This window comes from Anolis carolinensis, chromosome 2, assembly GCF_035594765.1.
Source record: "Anolis carolinensis isolate JA03-04 chromosome 2, rAnoCar3.1.pri, whole genome shotgun sequence".
Taxonomy (NCBI): domain Eukaryota; kingdom Metazoa; phylum Chordata; class Lepidosauria; order Squamata; family Dactyloidae; genus Anolis; species Anolis carolinensis.
This window is the reverse complement of record NC_085842.1, coordinates 12349007-12369838: the sequence shown is the minus strand read 5'-3', so window position 1 is coordinate 12369838 and position 20832 is coordinate 12349007. Positions and strand designations below refer to the sequence as shown.

Below are 20832 nucleotides of genomic sequence, written 5' to 3'. Positions count from 1 at the left end.
CTTCTCAAGAACCCTTGTAGCTGTGGGGCCACCACCTTCTCAAGAACCCTTGGAGCTGTGGGGCCACCACCTTCTCAAGAATTCTTGTAGCTGCGGGGCCACCACCTTCTCAAGAATCCTTGTAGCTGTGCGGCCACCACCTTCTCAAGAACCCTTGTAGCTGTGGGGCCACCACTTTCTCAAGAACCCTTGTAGCTGTGGAGCCACCACCTTCTCAAGAACCCTTGTAGCTGTGGAGCCACCACCTTCTCAAGAACCCTTGTAGCTGTGGGGCCACCACCTTCTCAAGAACCCTTGTAGCTGTGGGGCCACCACCTTCTCAAGAGCCCTTGTAGCTGTGGAGCCACCACCTTCTCAAGAACCCTTGTAGCTGTGGAGCCACCACCTTCTCAAGAACCCTTGTAGCTGTGGGGCTACCACCTTCTCAAGACCCCTTGTAGCTGTGGGGCCACCACCTTCTCAAGAACCCTTGTAGCTGTGGAGCCACCACCTTCTCAAGAACGCTTGTAGCTGTGGAGCCACCACCTTCTCAAGAACCCTTGTAGCTGTGGGGCCACCACCTTCTCAAGACCCCTTGTAGCTGTGGGGCCACCACCTTCTCAAGAGCCCTTGTAGCTGTGGGGCCACCACCTTCTCAAGACCCCTTGTAGCTGTGGGGCCACCACCTTCTCAAGAACCCTTGTAGCTGTGGGGCCACCACCTTCTCAAGAACCCTTGTAGCTGTGGAGCCACCACCTTCTCAAGAGCCCTTGTAGCTGTGGGGCCACCACCTTCTCAAGAACCCTTGTAACTGTGGGGCCACCACCTTCTCAAGAACCCTTGTAGCTGTGGGGCCACCACCTTCTCAAGAACCCTTGTAGCTGTGGAGCCACCACCTTCTCAAGAACCCTTGTAGCTGTGGGACCACCACCTTCTCAAGAACCCTTGTAGCTGTGGGGCTACCACTTTCTCAAGAATCCTTGTAGCTGTGGGGCCACCACCTTCTCAAGAACTCTTGTAGCTGCGGGGCCACCACCTTCTCAAGAATCCTTGTAGCTGTGCGGCCACCACCTTCTCAAGAACCCTTGGAGCTGTGGGGCCACCACCTTCTCAAGAACCCTTGTAGCTGTGCGGCCACCACTTTCTCAAGAATCCTTGTAGCTGTGGGGCCACCACCTTCTCAAGAACCCTTGTCGCTGTGGGGCCACTACCTTCTCAAGAACCCTTGTCGCTGTGGGGCCACCACCTTCTCAAGAACCCTTGTCGCTGGGGGCCACCACCTTCTCAAGACCCCTTGTAGCTGTGGGGCCACCACCTTCTCAAGAACCCTTGTAGCTGTGGAGCCATCACCTTCTCAAGAACCCTTGTAGCTGTGGAGCCACCACCTTCTCAAGAACCCTTGTAGCTGTGGGGCCACCACCTTCTCAAGACCCCTTGTAGCTGTGGGGCCACCACCTTCTCAAGAGCCCTTGTAGCTGTGGGGCCACCACCTTCTCAAGAACCCTTGTAGCTGTGGAGCCACCACCTTCTCAAGAACCCTTGTAGCTGTGGGGCCACCACCTTCTCAAGAACCCTTGTAGCTGTGGGGCCACCACCTTCTCAAGAACCCTTGTAGCTGTGGGGCCACCACCTTCTCAAAAACCCTTGGAGCTGTGGGGCCACCACCTTCTCAAGAACCCTTGGAGCTGTGGGGCCACCACTTTCTCAAGAACCCTTGGAGCTGTGGGGCCACCACCTTCTCAAGAACCCATGGAGCTGTGGGGCCACCACCTTCTCAAGAACCCTTGTATCTGTGGGGCCACCACCTTCTCAAGAACCCTTGGAGCTGTGGGGCCACCACCTTCTCAAGAATTCTTGTAGCTGCGGGGCCACCACCTTCTCAAGAATCCTTGTAGCTGTGCGGCCACCACCTTCTCAAGAACCCTTGTAGCTGTGGGGCCACCACTTTCTCAAGAACCCTTGTAGCTGTGGAGCCACCACCTTCTCAAGAACCCTTGTAGCTGTGGAGCCACCACCTTCTCAAGAACCCTTGTAGCTGTGGGGCCACCACCTTCTCAAGAACCCTTGTAGCTGTGGGGCCACCACCTTCTCAAGAGCCCTTGTAGCTGTGGAGCCACCACCTTCTCAAGAACCCTTGTAGCTGTGGAGCCACCACCTTCTCAAGAACCCTTGTAGCTGTGGGGCTACCACCTTCTCAAGACCCCTTGTAGCTGTGGGGCCACCACCTTCTCAAGAACCCTTGTAGCTGTGGAGCCACCACCTTCTCAAGAACGCTTGTAGCTGTGGAGCCACCACCTTCTCAAGAACCCTTGTAGCTGTGGGGCCACCACCTTCTCAAGACCCCTTGTAGCTGTGGGGCCACCACCTTCTCAAGAGCCCTTGTAGCTGTGGGGCCACCACCTTCTCAAGAACCCTTGTAGCTGTGGAGCCACCACCTTCTCAAGAACCCTTGTAGCTGTGGAGCCACCACCTTCTCAAGAACCCTTGTAGCTGTGGAGCCACCACCTTCTCAAGAACCCTTGTAGCTGTGGGGCCACCACCTTCTCAAGAACCCTTGTAGCTGTGGAGCCACCACCTTCTCAAGAACCCTTGTAGCTGTGGGGCCACCACCTTCTCAAGAACCCTTGTAGCTGTGGAGCCACCACCTTCTCAAGAACCCTTGTAGCTGTGGGGCCACCACCTTCTCAAGAACCCTTGTAGCTGTGGGGCCACCACCTTCTCAAGAACCCTTGTAGCTGTGGGGCCACCACCTTCTCAAGAACCCTTGTAGCTGTGGAGCCACCACCTTCTCAAGAACCCTTGTAGCTGTGGGGCCACCACCTTCTCAAGAACCCTTGTAGCTGTGGGGCCACCACCTTCTCAAGAGCCCTTGTAGCTGTGGAGCCACCACCTTCTCAAGAACCCTTGTAGCTGTGGGGCCACCACCTTCTCAAGACCCCTTGTAGCTGTGGGGCCACCACCTTCTCAAGAACCCTTGTAGCTGTGGAGCCACCACCTTCTCAAGAACCCTTGTAGCTGTGGGGCCACCACCTTCTCAAGACCCCTTGTAGCTGTGGAGCCACCACCTTCTCAAGAACCCTTGTAGCTGTGGGGCCACCACCTTCTCAAGACCCCTTGTAGCTGTGGGGCCACCACCTTCTCAAGAACCCTTGTAGCTGTGGAGCCACCACCTTCTCAAGAACCCTTGTAGCTGTGGGGCCACCACCTTCTCAAGACCCCTTGTAGCTGTGGGGCCACCACCTTCTCAAGAACCCTTGTAGCTGTGGAGCCACCACCTTCTCAAGAACCCTTGTAGCTGTGGAGCCACCACCTTCTGAAGAACCCTTGTAGCTGTGGGGCCACCACCTTCTCAAGACCCCTTGTAGCTGTGGGGCCACCACCTTCTCAAGAGCCCTTGTAGCTGTGGGGCCACCACCTTCTCAAGAACCCTTGTAGCTGTGGAGCCACCACCTTCTCAAGAACCCTTGTAGCTGTGGAGCCACCACCTTCTCAAGAACCCTTGTAGCTGTGGGGCCACCACCTTCTCAAGAACCCTTGTAGCTGTGGAGCCACCACCTTCTCAAGAACCCTTGTAGCTGTGGAGCCACCACCTTCTCAAGAACCCTTGGAGCTGTGGGGCCACCACCTTCTCAAGAACCCTTGGAGCTGTGGGGCCACCACCTTCTCAAGAACCCTTGGAGCTGTGGGGCCACCACCTTCTCAAGAACCCTTGGAGCTGTGGGGCCACCACCTTCTCAAGAACCCTTGGAGCTGTGGGGCCACCACCTTCTCAAGAACCCTTGGAGCTGTGGGGCCACCACCTTCTCAAGAACCCTTGGAGCTGTGGGGCCACCACCTTCTCAAGAACCCTTGTCGCTGTGGGGCCACCACCTTCTCAAGAACCCTTGTAGCTGTGGGGCCGCCACCTTCTCAAGAACCCTTGTCGCTGTGGGGCCACCACCTTCTCAAGAACCCTTGTAGTTGTGGGGCCACCACCTTCTCAAGAACCCTTGTAGCTTTGGGGCCACCACTTTCTCAAGAACCCTTGTAGCTGTGGAGCTACCACCTTCTCAAGAACCCTTGTAGCTGTGGGGCCACCACCTTCTCAAGAACCCTTGGAGCTGTGGGGCCACCACCTTCTCAAGAACCCTTGGAGCTGTGGGGCCACCACCTTCTCAAGAACCCTTGTAGCTGTGGGGCAACCACCTTCTCAAGAACCCTTGTAGCTGTGGGTCCACCACCTTCTCAAGAATCCTTGTAGCTGTGGGTCCACCACCTTCTCAAGAACCCTTGTAGCTGTGGGGCCACCACCTTCTCAAGAACCCTTGTAGCTGTGGGACCACCACCTTCTCAAGAACCCTTGTAGCTGTGGGGCCACCACCTTCTCAAGAACCCTTGGAGCTGTGGGGCCACCACCTTCTCAAGAACCCTTGGAGCTGTGGGGCCACCACCTTCTCAAGAACCCTTGGAGCTGTGGGGCCACCACCTTCTCAAGAACCCTTGTAGCTGTGGGGCCACCACCTTCTCAAGAACCCTTGTAGCTGTGGGGCCACCACCTTCTCAAGAACCCTTGTAGCCATGGGGCCACCACCTTCTCAAGAACCCTTGTGGTTGTGGGGCCGCCACCTTCTCAAGAACCCTTGTCACTGTGGGGCCACCACCTTCTCAAGAACCCTTGTAGTTGTGGGGCCACCACCTTCTCAAGAACCCTTGTAGCTGTGGGGCCACCACCTTCTCAAGAACCCTTGGAGCTGTGGGGCCACCACCTTCTCAAGAACCTTGCCCAAAAAGGGGGGATTGGATACTGGCCTATAATTACTTAATTGAGTGGGATCCAGTGCCGGTTTCTTTAATAAGACTTTTACTTACTTACTTATCTACTTAGGTGATCCGTCATAGCCCAAGGATGATGGCCCTCCAAGTGTAGTGTCTTGGCAGTGGATGCGTGGGTGGCTGTGGAAACCTAAGGCTTTTACAACTGCCTCCCTGAAACTAGTTGGCATTGTTCCTCTGGCCAGGGAGGCATTTACCAGCACTTTCACCCACTCCACCAGTCCACCTCTGGCCGATTTAATAAGCCAGGATGGGCAGGGGTCTAGAGAGCAAGTGATTGGTCTCATTCCTCCCAAGATTTTGTCCGTGACCTTGGGCTGGATATGTTGAAAGGAATCAATGATAGACAGATACCTCAGTTACACCCATAAAGACTGCCTTAATACTGGCGTCAATGTTGGAATGGATCTGACTGACTTTATCTGCAATGAACCTAGCAAATTCTTCACAATGAGCTGCCGATTGGTCAAGGATCCCTGGCTGAGCAGGGTTTAAGAGTCCCCTGACCACTCGAAATAGTTCTCTTGGGCGGTTCTTTGCTGATGTGATCTTGGCAGCAATTAGTAGATCACAGGCATTCCTGTGGTCTACTAAACAAGTAACAACCAAAAGAGGAAGAGGAAAAAGAAGAGGCAGAGGTGCCCTTGCAATCTCCAACTCTCCTCCTTTGTTTTCTCAACCAGGTTCCTTCTCTCACTCCATGCGTGGCTTTTACACCGCAACGTGGGATCCCAGCCAAGCGCAGCCCCAGGTTGCCATTGTGATCTATGTGGACGACCAGCTTGCAACTCAATACAACAGCAGCACCAGGCAGGCCCTGCCCCAGGTCTACTGGATGGAGAAGATGGATGAGCACATTCCTTCCTTCTGGGAAGTTAATACACTCAAAGGACAGAGACTTGAGCTGAGATTGAAAAAGACACTGGAGAACCTGAAAGAGCGCTCCAACCAAAGCACAGGTAAGTCAGAAGAGTTCTCCATCAGGGTGGGTACTTGTCCATTGACAGAGGTTGTGGGGGTCACCTCTTAGGAAGAACTTCAGTTTGGTGTTCCTGCATGACAAAGGTTGGATTGGATGGACTTTGGGGGTCCCATTTGGCTCTAGGATCCCACAACCAGAGCAAAGGTGACTGGAAGGAAGTTGTCACTATAGGCTATTGGGTGCTGTTCTGAGTTTAAATAGTTGTTTTATATGCTATTGGTTTTACTTTTGTATTTTACTGTTTGTTTATTTTATGCGTTGCTTTAGGCACTTTGTGCCATATGTAAGCCGCCCTAAGTCTTTTGACCCAAATCGGGATTTTAATATTATTGTGTATATTGACTTTTATGACTGTTTTTAATCATGTTGAAGTTTTACTGCTCGGTTTAATGTTTTATCTGATTTGTGCTGTCGTGTCTGGGCATGGCCCCATGTAAGCCGCCCCGAGTCCCTCCGGGGAGATGGGGTGGGATATAAGAATAAAATTATTATTATTATTATTAAGTCCCTTTGGGGAGATGGAGGTGGGGTACAAAAGTAATTTTGTTATTGTTGTTGTTGTTGTTGTTGTTGTTGTTGTTGTCATGTCATGTTTAAATCTATTGGTTTTTTTCTAATTTGGAATTTTTATTATAATGAGTATGTTATTGCCAATTATCCCTCCACCAAGAGTGCTCTCACATCAGAAGTGGCTTGCAGTTTCTTAAGTTGCTCCTAACTCTCTTTGCGTAGCTGACCCCCTTTTCGGTGGCTGACTCCCTTTCCGTGGCTAGGCCTTACTTGCCAAACCAATAGGTATGTCCAAAAAATCATTTTGAATCTTATATCGGATTGATATCGGATTGTTCTTGCTTTTTGAGACGCATTCCGATACGCTGTCTCGCAGTGCAACCAGCAATGTATTTTGAACCATCGTTGGCCCATTCTCTAATTGTCTCTTAATGTTTTGTTAATTCCCCCCCCCCAATTTTTAAATATATTTTTAAAAATATTTTTTATTTTATTTTTTTGTTTCTGCAACCTATCTTGAATGGGAGCTTAGCACAGCCTAACATTTTTTTCATCGATCGGACATGCCTACAAGCCAATCTGACTGGTGAGGAGGCAAGCCTAGCTGTTCCTTGCTAAAGGGTGGAGTCTGCTTGGCAGTTGCTTGGGGGTTTATTTTTACCTTTCTCAGGTGGCTCAGGTTTGTGAGAATAGGCTTAAAACACTCGTCAGTTCAAATGCTATGTTGTCTCAAAATTTCATATCAATTGGTGGAGTCGTTTTGAAGATATGATGTCCTGCACTGATGGACATTACATTTTTATCTATAATGATAATAACTAGCCAAAATAAGTAATTAAATAAACATAATAAATTACATCAAACACATTTACAACATAATAACATCTAAACAACTAAAATGCATTAAAAGTGTAGAATGGTTTACAGCAGCCAACAGAGCCAGGGTGGGTCTCCAGTGTCCAAACGAGGTTGTATATTAAGATGTTCTCGTCCATAGGCTAGAGCACATAGATGGGGATTCAGAAGGTTTTTAGAGGAGAAGAGAGAGGGGTACATTTTTATTTCTTTGGGGAGGGAGTTTCAGAGGTGGGCGATCACAGAGAAAGCCCTCACTTGTCCTCACCAACCATGCTTGAGACGGGGGTGGGACTGAAAGCAGGACATTCTCCACCTGTGTTGGTTTATATATGGAGATGTGGTTTTTCAGATAGTCTGGAATCTCTTCTCTCCAGCGTGCACTGACAAACACCATCCAGGAGAACCATCAAACAATACATGACATCTGTTCTTCTTTTATACTCATCTGCGTGATGCAATGCTATATGTATGGTTGCATCATTCACTACCTGACGCGAGCACATATTCCTTGTTACATGAGACACTTGCTTAGTCATCCTGACTCATCAGTTTATCACCTGGATATGCCTTTATATTTTATCAAATCCTAACATTAATAGCTTCCAAACTTCTGACCATTTAGGTTGCTCTTCTCCAGACTTATTCCATCTTGTCTTACTCCTTGGATGACCATCTTTTGGGGGGACGTTGATGTTGCTTTTCCTTCCTGGCAGAAAGGGTTGGACTAGATGGCTTTTGAGGGTCTCTGCAAGTTCTATGATTCTCAGTCTCCTCGTTGTCCTCCTCCCACTTTTTTATCTTCATCTTCCAGGTTTTCTCACCTTCCAGTTAATGACCGGTTGTGAGATAAGGAAAAATGGCCACAAGGAGGGCTACCACCAGTACAGCTATAATGGGAGAGACTTCCTGAGCTTTGACCCAAAGACCCAGACCTGGACGGCTGCTGACCTGGAAGCCCAAATTACCCAGAGGCAGTGGGATGGTGACGTGGACTATTCGCGGCATGTGATGTACTACGTGGAGGAGGAATGCCCAGAGGACCTCCAGAGATTTGTGGAGTATGGGAAGGAGTCTCTGCTAAGGAGAGGTGAGGGCCACACAGCAGAGAAAGCGGAGCAAGAGCCAGTGACACAGTGCTGTTGGTTGTCGGATTTCTCAATAATTAAATCTGTGGTGTAGATGCATCCATAGTTTCCAACTGTTTGTTGGGGATTGTGGATGATGGATGGAAGCTCTTAGTGTGCCCGTGAGCCCAGAGACACCCTCCAGAATAATGCACCACTCAGCTTTGCAGAACAAAGTAACACAGGAACCTTTACTAAATCCAAAAGATCATCAGAACAGTGGTATTTACAATAGTCCCTCTGATTACTTATAGAAATCAGCAGTTATTGGCAATCCTTTTCTTAGTCCATGAATCTGCTTCCGTGAATATCAGCAGCAAACATGGCCTCAGAAATCGTCAGGCCTCTCTGAGTACAGAGCCATTTTCTTTCCAGCCAGTACTCAGAAGACTTGCACACACAGAGAGAGGAAAAACCTGTTCAGACTGGTTTTCCAGCAGCAGGATAGCAACAGTTACAAACCAATTCCCAGTCCTTGCAAACTCTCCAGCAGCAGGATAGCAACAGTAACAAACCAATTCCCAGTCCTTGCAAACTCTCCAGCAGCAGGATAGCAACAGTTACAAACCAGTTCCCAGTCCTTGCACACTCCCCAGCAGCAGGATAGCAACAGTTACAAACCAATTCCCAGTCCTTGCAAACTCTCCAGCAGCAGGATAGCAACAGTTACAAACCAGTTCCCAGTCCTTGCACACTCTCCAGCAGCAGGATAGCAACAGTTACAAACCAATTCCCAGTCCTTGCAAACTCTCCAGCAGCAGGATAGCAACAGTTACAAACCAATTCCCAGGGCCTTGCAAACTCAGCCAATCGGCTTTATGCATTTGATTTTCCAGTTAACAGACATATAGTATCTTTGCAAACCCTGACACAGTTCACAGATTTCCAACTTTGGAGTCAAATCTGATACTGGAAAGGCTTACAGAGTCACTTTTTGAGCCAATAAGAGAGACTTCTTTATGGTAGAATTCTTAATTATTATTATGATAGCAGCCCCATCAGTTCATCCAGATTGATGCACATTTGAGCCAAAACCCCTATGCTTTCCCTGCCAGATAACTGAGCTGCCTATCTCTTTGTTGAGGACTATAAACTTGTGCAGGATGTGCTTGAGTTCCAACGACAACGAGGTTGGTATTTTATTAATTTATTTATTTATTTTATCCCACTTGTACCCCACCTTTCTCCACCCCGGAGGAGACTCAAGGCGGCTTACACAGGCACTTGTTCAGTGCCTTCAGAACATATATCGGACATAAGTTTAAAATATTAACAAATTAAAATTCATACAATGACATTAAAACCTGACAATCAATTAAAATCACGCCATCCAAAAATCATAGTGGTATACACTGGATGTGAGGAAGACCGGACTTCATGCAGAAGATATATCGAGGCATTTCCTGCAGTCTTCCGTCATTGGCTCAAAGAGCTTCCAAAGTAGTGTTCAGAGGATGGACTAAGGCATGATATTGAAAATAATGTGTGACCTCACTCAACATTAATTGTTAGCAGAACAACATATGTAGTAATGTCATCTTTAATGGAGTATCAAATGCCGCAGGCTGTGGTTAACCAATATTGTTTATAAAACACTATAAATATAGTTTGGTGCATGTGGCACATGCCAACAAGTTTAATAGACACCCCCCTTTTTTGTTTTGGAGTTGGCCAAGTGCCATTCAGTTGCTCCCAAGAATAAGAAGTTATACTTGCCTTGAATGTCCATTCTGGGATAAGAGGAGGAGGCATCTGTCATGACAAGAAAAGAGTCCTTGTGATCATGCCATTGGAGGGCGAGGGGACAAACAGGGATCTGTTTTTGTAGTTAATGTGAGGAAGGCATATGGTAGGAACCCTAGAAGCATCATCAGGAATCCATAAAATGGCAATTGTCCCAAGATCTTGGAAAAGGAGAAAGGCCCCTTCTCTTACTGCATTACTAGGAAATGAGTGTGATTTATAATCCTGGGAACAATGGACACGTTCCCAGGACATGTGAGTCTTCATATAGGAAATCATAGGCTTGTCATAAACGTGTCTGGTAACGGCATCACTTCTGTTCATTCCTAAGTTCCTTTGGAAATAAAGTGTATCTTCATTGAATGACGAATCCTGATGCTATTTATATCCTCCCAAAAGAAGAGGCAAACTGATTATTGATATGTTAGGATTAATTAATGCATCAAAAATTGTATGATAAAATGGGCAAGAAATTTCGGACATACAATCAAATTAGCTGAATGGGAAACATTATGGAATACAAAATTAAAATGTACGTATTCTTCAGATTTGCAAGAAAATCGGCTGAAAATGTTCCACCGTTGGTACATAACACCGAAAAAAAATTGGAATAATGTATAAAAACGGTCAAAATCTCTGTTGGAAATGCAAAAAGCATGAAGGTACATTTTACCATACTTGGTGGACCTGTCCGGAATCGCTAAAATATTGGAGACAAATACACGATGAGACACAAAAAATATTGAACAAAATATTCCCGATGAAGTCAGAATACTACCTTTTAGGTTTAACCGAAAGTATAACAGACTTGAACAGAAATGACGATATTCTACTTATATAACGACAGCTGCAAGGATGACCTTTGCAAGATATTGGAAACTGCAAGAAATACCGTCAAAGGAGCATTGGCTAGAAAAACTAGACAAAATCTATGATATGGTTAAGAGAGCACAAAGGAAAAATATTAAAAACAACAGACTGAAAAGGATATGAAGAATTCAGGAACAAAGCAAAGGCTTAAAACATAAACAGGAGTTTCTGCGAAACGAAACACGGAAGAGTCTAGAAAACATGAACAATAATAAACTTACAGAATGATGAAAACGCGAAGAACAACCCTAATCCTTTTCCCTTCTTTTCCCAAATACCCCATCTCACTCCCCATCACCTAGGTACCTAGTACCACCCCTCCCCATTAAACTTTTCCCTTGCAATTTGAATCTTTTCCTTTTAAACATGTAATACACCTGAGATAACTGAATAAAAATATTTTTTTTAAAAAGGATTTATTAATGCAGTGCTTTCCCCCTGAATCAATGGGATGGCAGAGGAATAATTGGGACTATCCTTGGGAGAATTGGAAGGTATTCATGTCTTGATGTTTTGCAGAGACTCCAGTGGTGACCATTTCTCGCAAAGCTTATTACGACGGGCTGGAGACCCTCCTCTGCCGAGTTCACGGCTTCTACCCCAAGGAGATTGATGTCAACTGGAAGAGGGACGGGGAAGTCTGGGTGCAAGACACCTTCAGTGGTGGGATCCTCCCCAACGCAGATGGGACCTACCACACCTGGATCAGCATCGAGGTTGAACCCAAAGAGAGGGACCGCTATCGGTGCCACGTGGAGCACGACAGCCTGGAGGAGCCCCTGGTCTTGGCCTGGGAGGATCGCGGTGAGAGACGGGGTTGGGAAGGGACTGGGACTGGCTTCCTTTGTGGGGTTGGGTCGCAGGGGATTGATTATTCGCCTGGGAAGAAACAAGATTCCAACAATAGACGTAGAGCCGTATTTTATTTTTATTTCATGTCAAAAGTATTGCATAATAAATAAGTTTAAAAGTGATATAATAAAGGAATCATAAGCAGCTAAATAGTTTTAGACCAAAAGTGGGCAATAGTGACTGCATTGTCCGTAAGTTTTAGACCAAAAGTGGGCAATAGTGACTGCATTGTCCGTAAGTTTTAGACCAAAAGTGGGCAATAGTGACTGCATTGTCCGTAGCTTTAAGCAACTTCTCCTCTGTGCATGAGGCAGGGCATTGTGGGCAAGCATTAGGCCCGGGCTGTGGCGCAGGCGGGAGAGCAAGCCAGCTGCAATTAACTGCAATGAATCACTCTGACCAGGAGGTCATGAGTTCAAGGCCCGCTCGGAGCCTATGTTTGTTTGTCTTTGTTCTATGTTAAAAGGCATCGAATGTTTGCCTATATGTGTAATGGAATCTGCCCTTCGGGGTGAGAAGGGTGGAATATAAATGCTGTAAATAAATAAATAAATAATACATATGCGGAGTTGTTTGTTCTGCTCCACAGTCACACAAGGTGGAAGATTCCTCCAGGTAGGGAGGAAGGAGCAAGCTTGTTTTCTGCTGCCCTGCAGACTAGGACACGGAACAATGGCTTCAAACTACAGGAAAGAAAGGAGATTCCACCTGAACATCAGGAAGAACTTCCTCACTGTGAGAAGGGCTGTTCAGCAGTGGAACTCTCTGCCGCAGAGTGTGGTGGAGGCTCCTTCTTTGGAGGCTTTTAAACAGAGGCTGGATGGCCATCTGTCGGGGGTGCTTTGAATGCGATTTCCTGCTTCTTGGCAGGGGGTTGGACTGGATGGCCCATGAGGTCTCTTCCAACTCTACTATTCTATGATTCTATGATTCTATGTAGTGCCACCTTGCCAAGTTGTCTTTAGATCTGCCCACTCCACTTCTGACTCTGTTCAGGGACTTCCAAGTTGCCCATTCTTGGTTTGCCCCTGGAGGAAGGAAGACCCTCATGGGGGGCCATCCAGTTAGAATTGCCAGGTTTAGCTGCCCAGAGGGACACCCTTGCTGTTGCTGGAGGGACATCCAGAGGAGTGGTGGTTCTCATGAAGCTTTTCCTTGATTTGAGTCTATTGGGAGGAGGCTGCTAGTCATGCAGTGGGTGGCTTTCACAATGTTCAACCTTATTTCTCTCGCAATTAGCAGTAACTTCCCGTAGCACGTCAGGAGGGGCAATACCAGCTAACTTGTAGAGTTTATCAACAGGTGTAGGTTTAAGGCATCCTGTGATTATTCTGCATGTTTCATTCAGTGCTATGTCCACCTGCTTCGCATGGGCAGACTTGTGCCAAACAGGACAGGCATACTCTGCAGTTGAGAAAGACAAGGCCAGGGCTGATGTTCTTATCACTTGTGGGTCTGCACCCCATGCACTGCCAGTCAGTTTCCGCAGGATGTTGTTGCGTGCGTGAAGACATAGAGCCATATAAGCTGGAAGAGACCCCAAGAGACGTCCAATCCAACCCCTTTTGGCCAGGGAGAAAGACAAATCAAAGCCCTCCTGACAAATGGCCTGTTGCACTTGGCCCCTGAAGCCTGACGTGTGACGGGAAGTTGCTGCTAACGGTGAGAGAAATAAGGTTGAACACTGTGAAAGGCACCCATTGCATGACTATCAGCCTCCTCCCACCAGACTCAAATCAAGGAAGGGCTTCATGAGAACCACCACTCCTCTTGATGTTCCTCCAGCAGCAGCAAGGGTGTCTCTCTGGGCAGCTAAACCTGGCAATCCCAACTGGATGACCCCCCATGAGGGTCTTCCTTCCTCCCGGGGCAAACCAAGAATGGGCAACTTGGAAGTCCCTGAACAGACTCAGAAGCGGAGTGGGCAGATCTAAAGACAACTTGGCAAGATGGCACTACCTGGAGGAATCCTCCACCTTGTGTGACTGTGGAGCTGAACAAACAACTCCGCATATGTATGCTTGCCCACAATGCCCTGCCTCATGTACGGAGGAGGAGTTGTTTAAAGCTACGGACAATGCGGTTGCTGTTGCCCGCTTTTGGTCCAAAACTATTTAGTTGCTTGTGATTTCTTTTCTTTTCTTTTTTATTTCCATTATTTGAAATGTATTTGCTGTACCAATGCTTTTGACACAAAATAAATAAATAAGCCTTTTTTCATCACAAACCACACAATGTCCAGATAATCCAATATAGGAGTTTATTAAAATCAGATTATAATAAAAGCTGGATTTATGAAAAGCAAGCAAATATTAAAAAGGAATCAAAGTTCATAAAAGCCAAACGTCCAAAAAATCCCTTCAAAGAAAGTCTCCAAACAAATCCAGCGTGATTTATCAAAGACAAGGTACATAAATCCTAGGCCGGCAAAATCATGCCATTCAAAGACAAGGTACAAAAATCAAAGGCAGGCAAAATTATGTCTCACAAGATTAGAAAGCAGGAACAGCTTGACACTTGGTTACACAAATTGCACGGGCCTTGACACAGAGAACTCTGCACCTAAACACAGCGTTGCTCTCACAAAGATTGTATTGACATGAACCCCTTTCAAAAAGTCAAAATGCCTCCCATGAGATCATTTCCTTTGCACCTGTTCTCCTTATCTCTGAATCATTTGGAGGAGTGAGTCCTTAAGTGTCGGCCCTGTTGTCTTAACTCTAATTTCTCCAACCTCAACAAACATTCATCTTCCCCAATTTTCTCGGTCTGTACTTTTGGCAGGTTCCTATGGGAACAGCCATCACCATTCTCTTGGGAACTGCCAGGAGATTTCAAAACATTGCTACCAGAAGATTCCAACAAATTTCTCTCTGGGCCCTCTGAACCTCTCCCAGCATCCACTACCTCATCTTCTAAACACTCAAAATCTGACCAGGCCACAACACAGCCATCCATCATATTACAACAATTAGCTTTCTCTCGTTACCATCAATGAGAGCATTTGGAGATGCCTGACTATGAGGGTTGAATGAAAAGTAACGCCTCCACCTTCACAACTCCTCAGCAAATGGCAGTCTTGGTCTGCGGCAGATTCTGGCTTGTTCAGGAGACTCTCCTCTACAGTTCCATTTGGCGGGAAGCCTTAGCATTGAACTGTTGTTTTGTTAAAGTGCGAAGTATGGAACCCTGTGCAGACGGTCGGTCAATGCAACTTTAGCAACGTCCTGTCACTGAATTCTTGACAGCAGAAGGTGTCACACTAAAGGAGATTCATCAGAGAATGCAATCTGTTTATGGTGATTGTGTTTATGTGAGTCCTGTGCATCGTTGGGCAAGTAAGTTGAAAATTGAGGTGGGAACATCTGACTAGCGTGACAGACAAAGAGTTGGACGTCCTGTGACAGCAACCACCGAGTTTCACAAGCAAAAGGTTGACAGATTGATTCACGACAATCGTCGTATCACTCAGAGAGAAATTTCAAGCATAATCAGTATTTCACAAGAACGTGTGGGTCATGTTATTGCTTTGCTTGGCTATCGGAAGATCTGTGCACGATGGGTCCTGTGAGACGCTGGTTGCGGAAACAGAGTGTCGACTTCTTCCGTGACGGCTTCAGAAAACATGTTCATCATTGGCAGAAATGTATCCAATTGTCTGGTGATTACATGGAAAAGTGAATAGTGGTAGTTAAGGAGCACATTCTAAGAATCATTTCTGCATTTCATTTATTAAAATATTCCCATCCAAACCCAAGTAATGAAGGTGGAGGCATTACTTTTCATTCAACCCTCGTAAAATCATAGAGTTTGGAAAGACCTCAAGAGCCATCCAGTCCAACCCCCTTCTGCCAGGGAGGAAGACCCATACCAAAGCCCTCCTGACAGATGGCCATCCAGTCTCTGATTAAAACCTTCAGAGAAGGAGACTCCACTAGGCAGGATTTTCCATTGTTGAACGGTTCTTACCATCAGGAGGTTCCTCCTAATATTTCGGTGGAATCCCTTTTTCCACAATTTGAATCCATGGCTCCCTTGTGTCTTGGTCTCTGGAGCAGCAGAAAACTAATTCTACCTCCTCCTCAAAGTGAGTGACCTTCTTTCAGAGATGTAAACACGGTCCCTGTATCCCCCTCAGCCTTCTTTTCTCCAAGCTAAATATACCCAGCTCCCTATGTTGCTGCTGAGAAGGATTCATAGCTTCCCGAATGTTCATCATTTCAGTAGACCTTCTTCAGATATGTTGTATCTTATCAATGTCCTTCTTGAATTGCTTTGCCCAGAATTAGACAGAGGTGAGGTCTGACCAAAGCAGACGAGAGTGAGATTAGGACCCGCTTCCATCTGGGCACTAGGTTCTTATGGATGTAGCATCGCATTGGCCTTTTTAGCTGTCACATTGCACTCTTGGCTCATATTTTCTCCATTTCAGGTTCTGTATGGCCCCTCGTTGGAGGCGTCCTTGGTGCCGTTGTTGGTGTCCTGCTGGTGGCTGCTGGGATCATTCTCTACAAAAGTAAGTTCCTTTGTGGATTGTTTTGTAGACTCTGAGCATTTGTTGATGATACACCAAATCTCAGCATTTGATAGGGACACATGAGAACCCTCCACCTCTTCGCTGTAATTTTTTTCTAAGTCTAGGGAATATACAGTGTAGTAACTTGGCATTTGCTAGTTGATTGAGTAGATCTGTAGCAATAATTATGATAGACTCTGTTTAGGTGGGATCTCTTTCTGTGCCGTTTGAACCCATGGTGCCATTGTGTTCTAGGCTCCAGAGCAACAAGCCTTGCCCCTGTTCCTCAATGTAGGATCATTTTGACTATTTCAGCATGGCAACCACCTCCTTTCCCAACTTTCAGCTGTTTAAGCTGTTCCTCATAGGGCTTGGTTTCCAGACATTTGGCCATTTTGGTCACCTTTCTTTGGACACACTCCATCTTGTCCATATCTTTGTTGAATTGTGGTGCCCAGAATGATGATGATGATGATGAGGAGGAGGCGGCGGCAGCAGCTTTAAGTACGGCGTTTCTTCAGTTCTAAGATGCACCTTCCTCCCATAAATGTCTGAATATGAGTGATTTCAGAACCAATAGTGATATGTATGTATGTATTTTATTCATCTATATCCCACTTTCCCCCCAATATTAGGACCTCTTATTTAGAGCAGTGCAAAATAAACGGCATTGAAAATCATTGATACAGTAGGCTCTTTGTTAGTGTTTTTGTTGATATTGAGTGAAATGTGTAATCTATTGTTGCTGTTGAAATGTATGTATTTTGTTCCGGCAAGCATTCCAGCAGTCAAGAGGTTAATTGCAGCAAGCTTTGATTGATTGCTGGAAGGGCAAATGAACAAGGACTTCCATTTATGCAAGGTGACAGGAAGATACATCACAGACAGTGGAATGCAGGAGGTGCTTCTGCACACTCAGGGAGAACGGACTTTGAGAGAGACGGACATGCAACAAGTGTCCTGATAGCTTTGGAGTTTAGCACTGTAAATAATGTAAATAAAGCCTTCAGTGCCGCTGAATTTCAGCAGATATAAATCAGCGAAGTTGTCGTTCTTGGTTGGTGCCACTTTCGCCATTTGCAGAGTGGTCTGATGGGGTGAGCAGAGGTGGGACCTGGCTCATCTAGCAAGTAGGGGTTACCGATTCCCTGACACTCTTCACTTGGACAGGTATTAGGGACACAGGGTTCCTACAGAACTGGGCAAACTGAAAACTATAAAAATACTATTATTTTTACTTGAGAAAACACCTCTATTTATTTTTATGTCCTTAATTTTAACCCAGTACTGGGACTCAAAGGGCTTTCTAGGAATCTCTAGGTCCTCCAGTGTGATGCTGTGATCAGGTCTGGATGAAATCATCCCCTAGCGTAGTGGTGCAAGTCCTGCGGCCTTCCATACATTTGGGACTCCAACTCCCAGAAGCCCTTGCCAGCTTGTCCAATGGACAGGGATTATGGGATATGAGGTCCAAAATACCTGGGGGGCGCAGGTTATGAATCACTGTCACAGGGTCTGGCAGAAGGGACTGGAGATTTCTAGAGAGATAATATTAATCAGACCACCAATACCGCAGCAACCATCATCCCTCACCATTGCTTGGATAGGATAGGGATGATGGGAGCTGCAGTCCAACCAGAGCATCTGCAGGCCTCATATGTGACCTCAAAGCTTGACTCTGTCCAGGGTCCTTTTCTCCAGTCCTGATGCTCTCATTCTTTCTTGGCAGAAAAAGGCCAGGAGGCAACTGAGGAAGAGCCTCAAGTGGAAGACCCTCTGATGAATGGATGACAGCAACGCCTTCAGAGATGCAGACCATGGAGCACATTGTCTCCAGGTGTTATCAAGCCACAGTACCCCACCCCCAAAGATTTATAGTTTACCAAGGGCTCAGAAATAAATATATGATTTTTTCTTCTTTTCTTTTTAAACCACTATTTTGGACTTTTACAAGTTCATATCTAACCCTTCAATCAAATGTATCTATTTTCGTGATTTTCTGTAATAAGTTGTCCCCTTTGAATATAGACTATATCTATTTCTTATATAAAATGTATATAAGCTGCTTTATAAAATGTATGAAAGATGTAGCCCAGAGACAGTCAACACTCTGAGACTCCAGAGAAATAATCTTCTGGGAACCAGAAGGCTGGGCAAATCCCTCTGGCAGTTTCCCAAGCCAGGTAATCATCGGTGTGCTGGAAAAAGGGAGCAAAGGATTAATTAGAATCATAGAATCATAGAATAGTAGAGTTGGAAGAGACCTCATGGGCCATCCAGTCCAACCCCCTGCCAAGAAGCAGGAAATCGCATTTCCAGACTATACAAATATTTAATAGGCCATAACCTAGAAGACAATAAAATCAACAATGATCATTTGGGCTAGGGATCTAGAGAGAGTTATAGATCTAGAAACCTGGGAACTACTCTGGAAGAAAGATTCAAATTTACAATATTGGGGTCAATTAGGGAAAATGTATACAAAATGTTCTACAGAAGTTATACAATACAATTACATTAAATAAATCTCAACAAGACAGATGCTGGAGATGAAACTCAGAAAGGAACCTTCTTCCATAAGTGGTGGTTATGTGAGAATATTCAAGGATTTTGGGGCAGTGTAATTAAGGAAACAAATAAAATGTTTGCAATAAGATTAAAAATTCAGGAATGTGTTTGCGGGGCTTATTCAAGGAAGGCTTAAATTGGGATGAAAAAGAAATAGCTCAATACTGTTTGCGGCAGCAAGAATGATAATTGCTAGGAATTGGAAAGGAGAAAAAGTAATCACTAAAAAGGATTGGAGAGATAAGCTAGTGGATTACATGCAAATTACCAAGATATCCTATAACTTGGCGGGCAAAAACAATGAAAAGTTCCTAAAGAGATGGAAACAGGCAATGGCATATCTGGAATAAGAATCAAAGAAGTGAATGATAAATAGTCCCAAGAGGAATTTATGTGGGTGTCATGTGTGTTATATGTACAGTGTGTAAATTTTGTAAATTTTAATAAAAATTATATTAAAAATCATTTTAAAACATTGGTTCCATTGTTTATACATACTTCTGCAAAATAGGTGACTTCCCTTGCCAGCCCAGTCTTGTCTTCAACCTGATGAGTAGTTTTTCTGTCCTGGCCTTTTGAGTTTAGCATATGCTCACCAGGCACAGATCCTCTTATCTGCGGTCCTAGTTAACCACTACATAGGCAGTGTGACTTTTCTTCTGAGATTGAACTCAAAGGTCTCATAATCTTAGCCTGCTTCCACCTCCAGAGGACTCTTTGAAGAATCACAGAGTCCTAGAGTTGGAAGAGACTCCAAGGTCTATCCAGTCAAACCCCCTTACATGAGGCAGGAAGCCTTTGCTTAAAAACTTTAAAGAGATTTCATCAGACTTCCAGGTAGTCCACATTCCACTATAGATGGAAGGTATTCCTGAAAAACATTCAGTCCAAACACTTTCTGCTGCTGACCACTTCCTGGGAAGGAAGGTGCAAGGAAGGGAAGGTAGGGAGAAAAAGAAAGAAAGAGAGAGAAAGAAAGTGAGAGAAGAAGGGAAGGGAGAAAAAGAGAGGAAAAGAATCCAGAATGTTAGTGTTTTGAACCTTGGACTATGACTCTTAACGCACTGGGTACCTTTAGGCAAGTCCTACTCTCTGAGCCTCAGAGGAAGGAAGCCTAAGGCCAATCCCCTTTGGATAAAAACTCTGCGACCTTAGGGTTGATCTGAGTCTGAAAGTACTTGAAGGCATACAACAACAACAATCCTAATTGATAATAATATAATAATAATAATAATGCTGTAAGAAAATTGCACAGACAGACTACAAACAGAGGCACAACTATGTGGCCCAAATGATTCATTGGAACTTATGCCTCAAGTCCCACCTCCCAGCAGCAAAGAACGGGTGGGATCACAAACCTGCAAAAGTCTTGGAAAATGAGCACGCAAAGATACTGTGGGACTTCCGAATCCAGACTGACAAAGTTCTGGAACACAACACACCAGACATCACAGTTGTGGAAAAGAAAAAGGTTTGGATCATTGATGTCGCCATCCCAGGTGACAGTCGCATTGACGAAAAACAACAGGAAAAACTCAGCCGTTATCAGGACCTCAAGATGGAACTTCAAAGACTCTGGCAGAAACCAGTGCAGGTGGTCCCGGTGGTGATGGGCACACTGGGTGCCATGCCAAAAGATCTCAGCCGGCATTTGGAAACAATAGACATTGACAAAATCACGATCTGCCAACTGCAAAAGGCCACCCTGCTGGGATCTGTGCGCATCATCCGAAAATACATCACACAGTCCTAGACATTTGGGAAGTGTTCGACTTGTGATTTTGTGAAATGAAATCCAGCATCTCTATCTTGTTTGCTGTGTCATACAATGTCGTTGTGTCAATAATAATAATAATAATAATAATAATAATAATAATAATAATAATAATAATAATAATAATAATGTCTTGTAAAACACCCAGGATTTCATAGCATTGATCCATGGCTGTTAAAGTGACGTCAAACTGGATTAATTCTGCAATATAGATGCAACAACCCACATCTCAAAGCAGGTGATT

At 46.1% G+C, this 20832-nt stretch overlaps 1 protein-coding gene across 1 annotated transcript in view; it reads left to right on the top strand.

Moving 5' to 3' along the window:
- The window catches only part of LOC100553015 (uncharacterized), a 55069-nt gene extending 35833 nt beyond the window's left edge, over positions 1-19236 (top strand). The window contains exons 9-13 of the mRNA XM_003227749.4: positions 5475-5750; positions 7953-8228; positions 11398-11682; positions 16163-16246; positions 17976-19236. Coding sequence (XP_003227797.2) covers positions 5475-5750; positions 7953-8228; positions 11398-11682; positions 16163-16246; positions 17976-18037 — 983 coding nt within the window. The 3' untranslated portion in view covers positions 18038-19236. The remainder of the gene's footprint in view (positions 1-5474; positions 5751-7952; positions 8229-11397; positions 11683-16162; positions 16247-17975) is intronic.
- The last annotated feature ends 1596 nt before the right edge of the window (positions 19237-20832 follow it).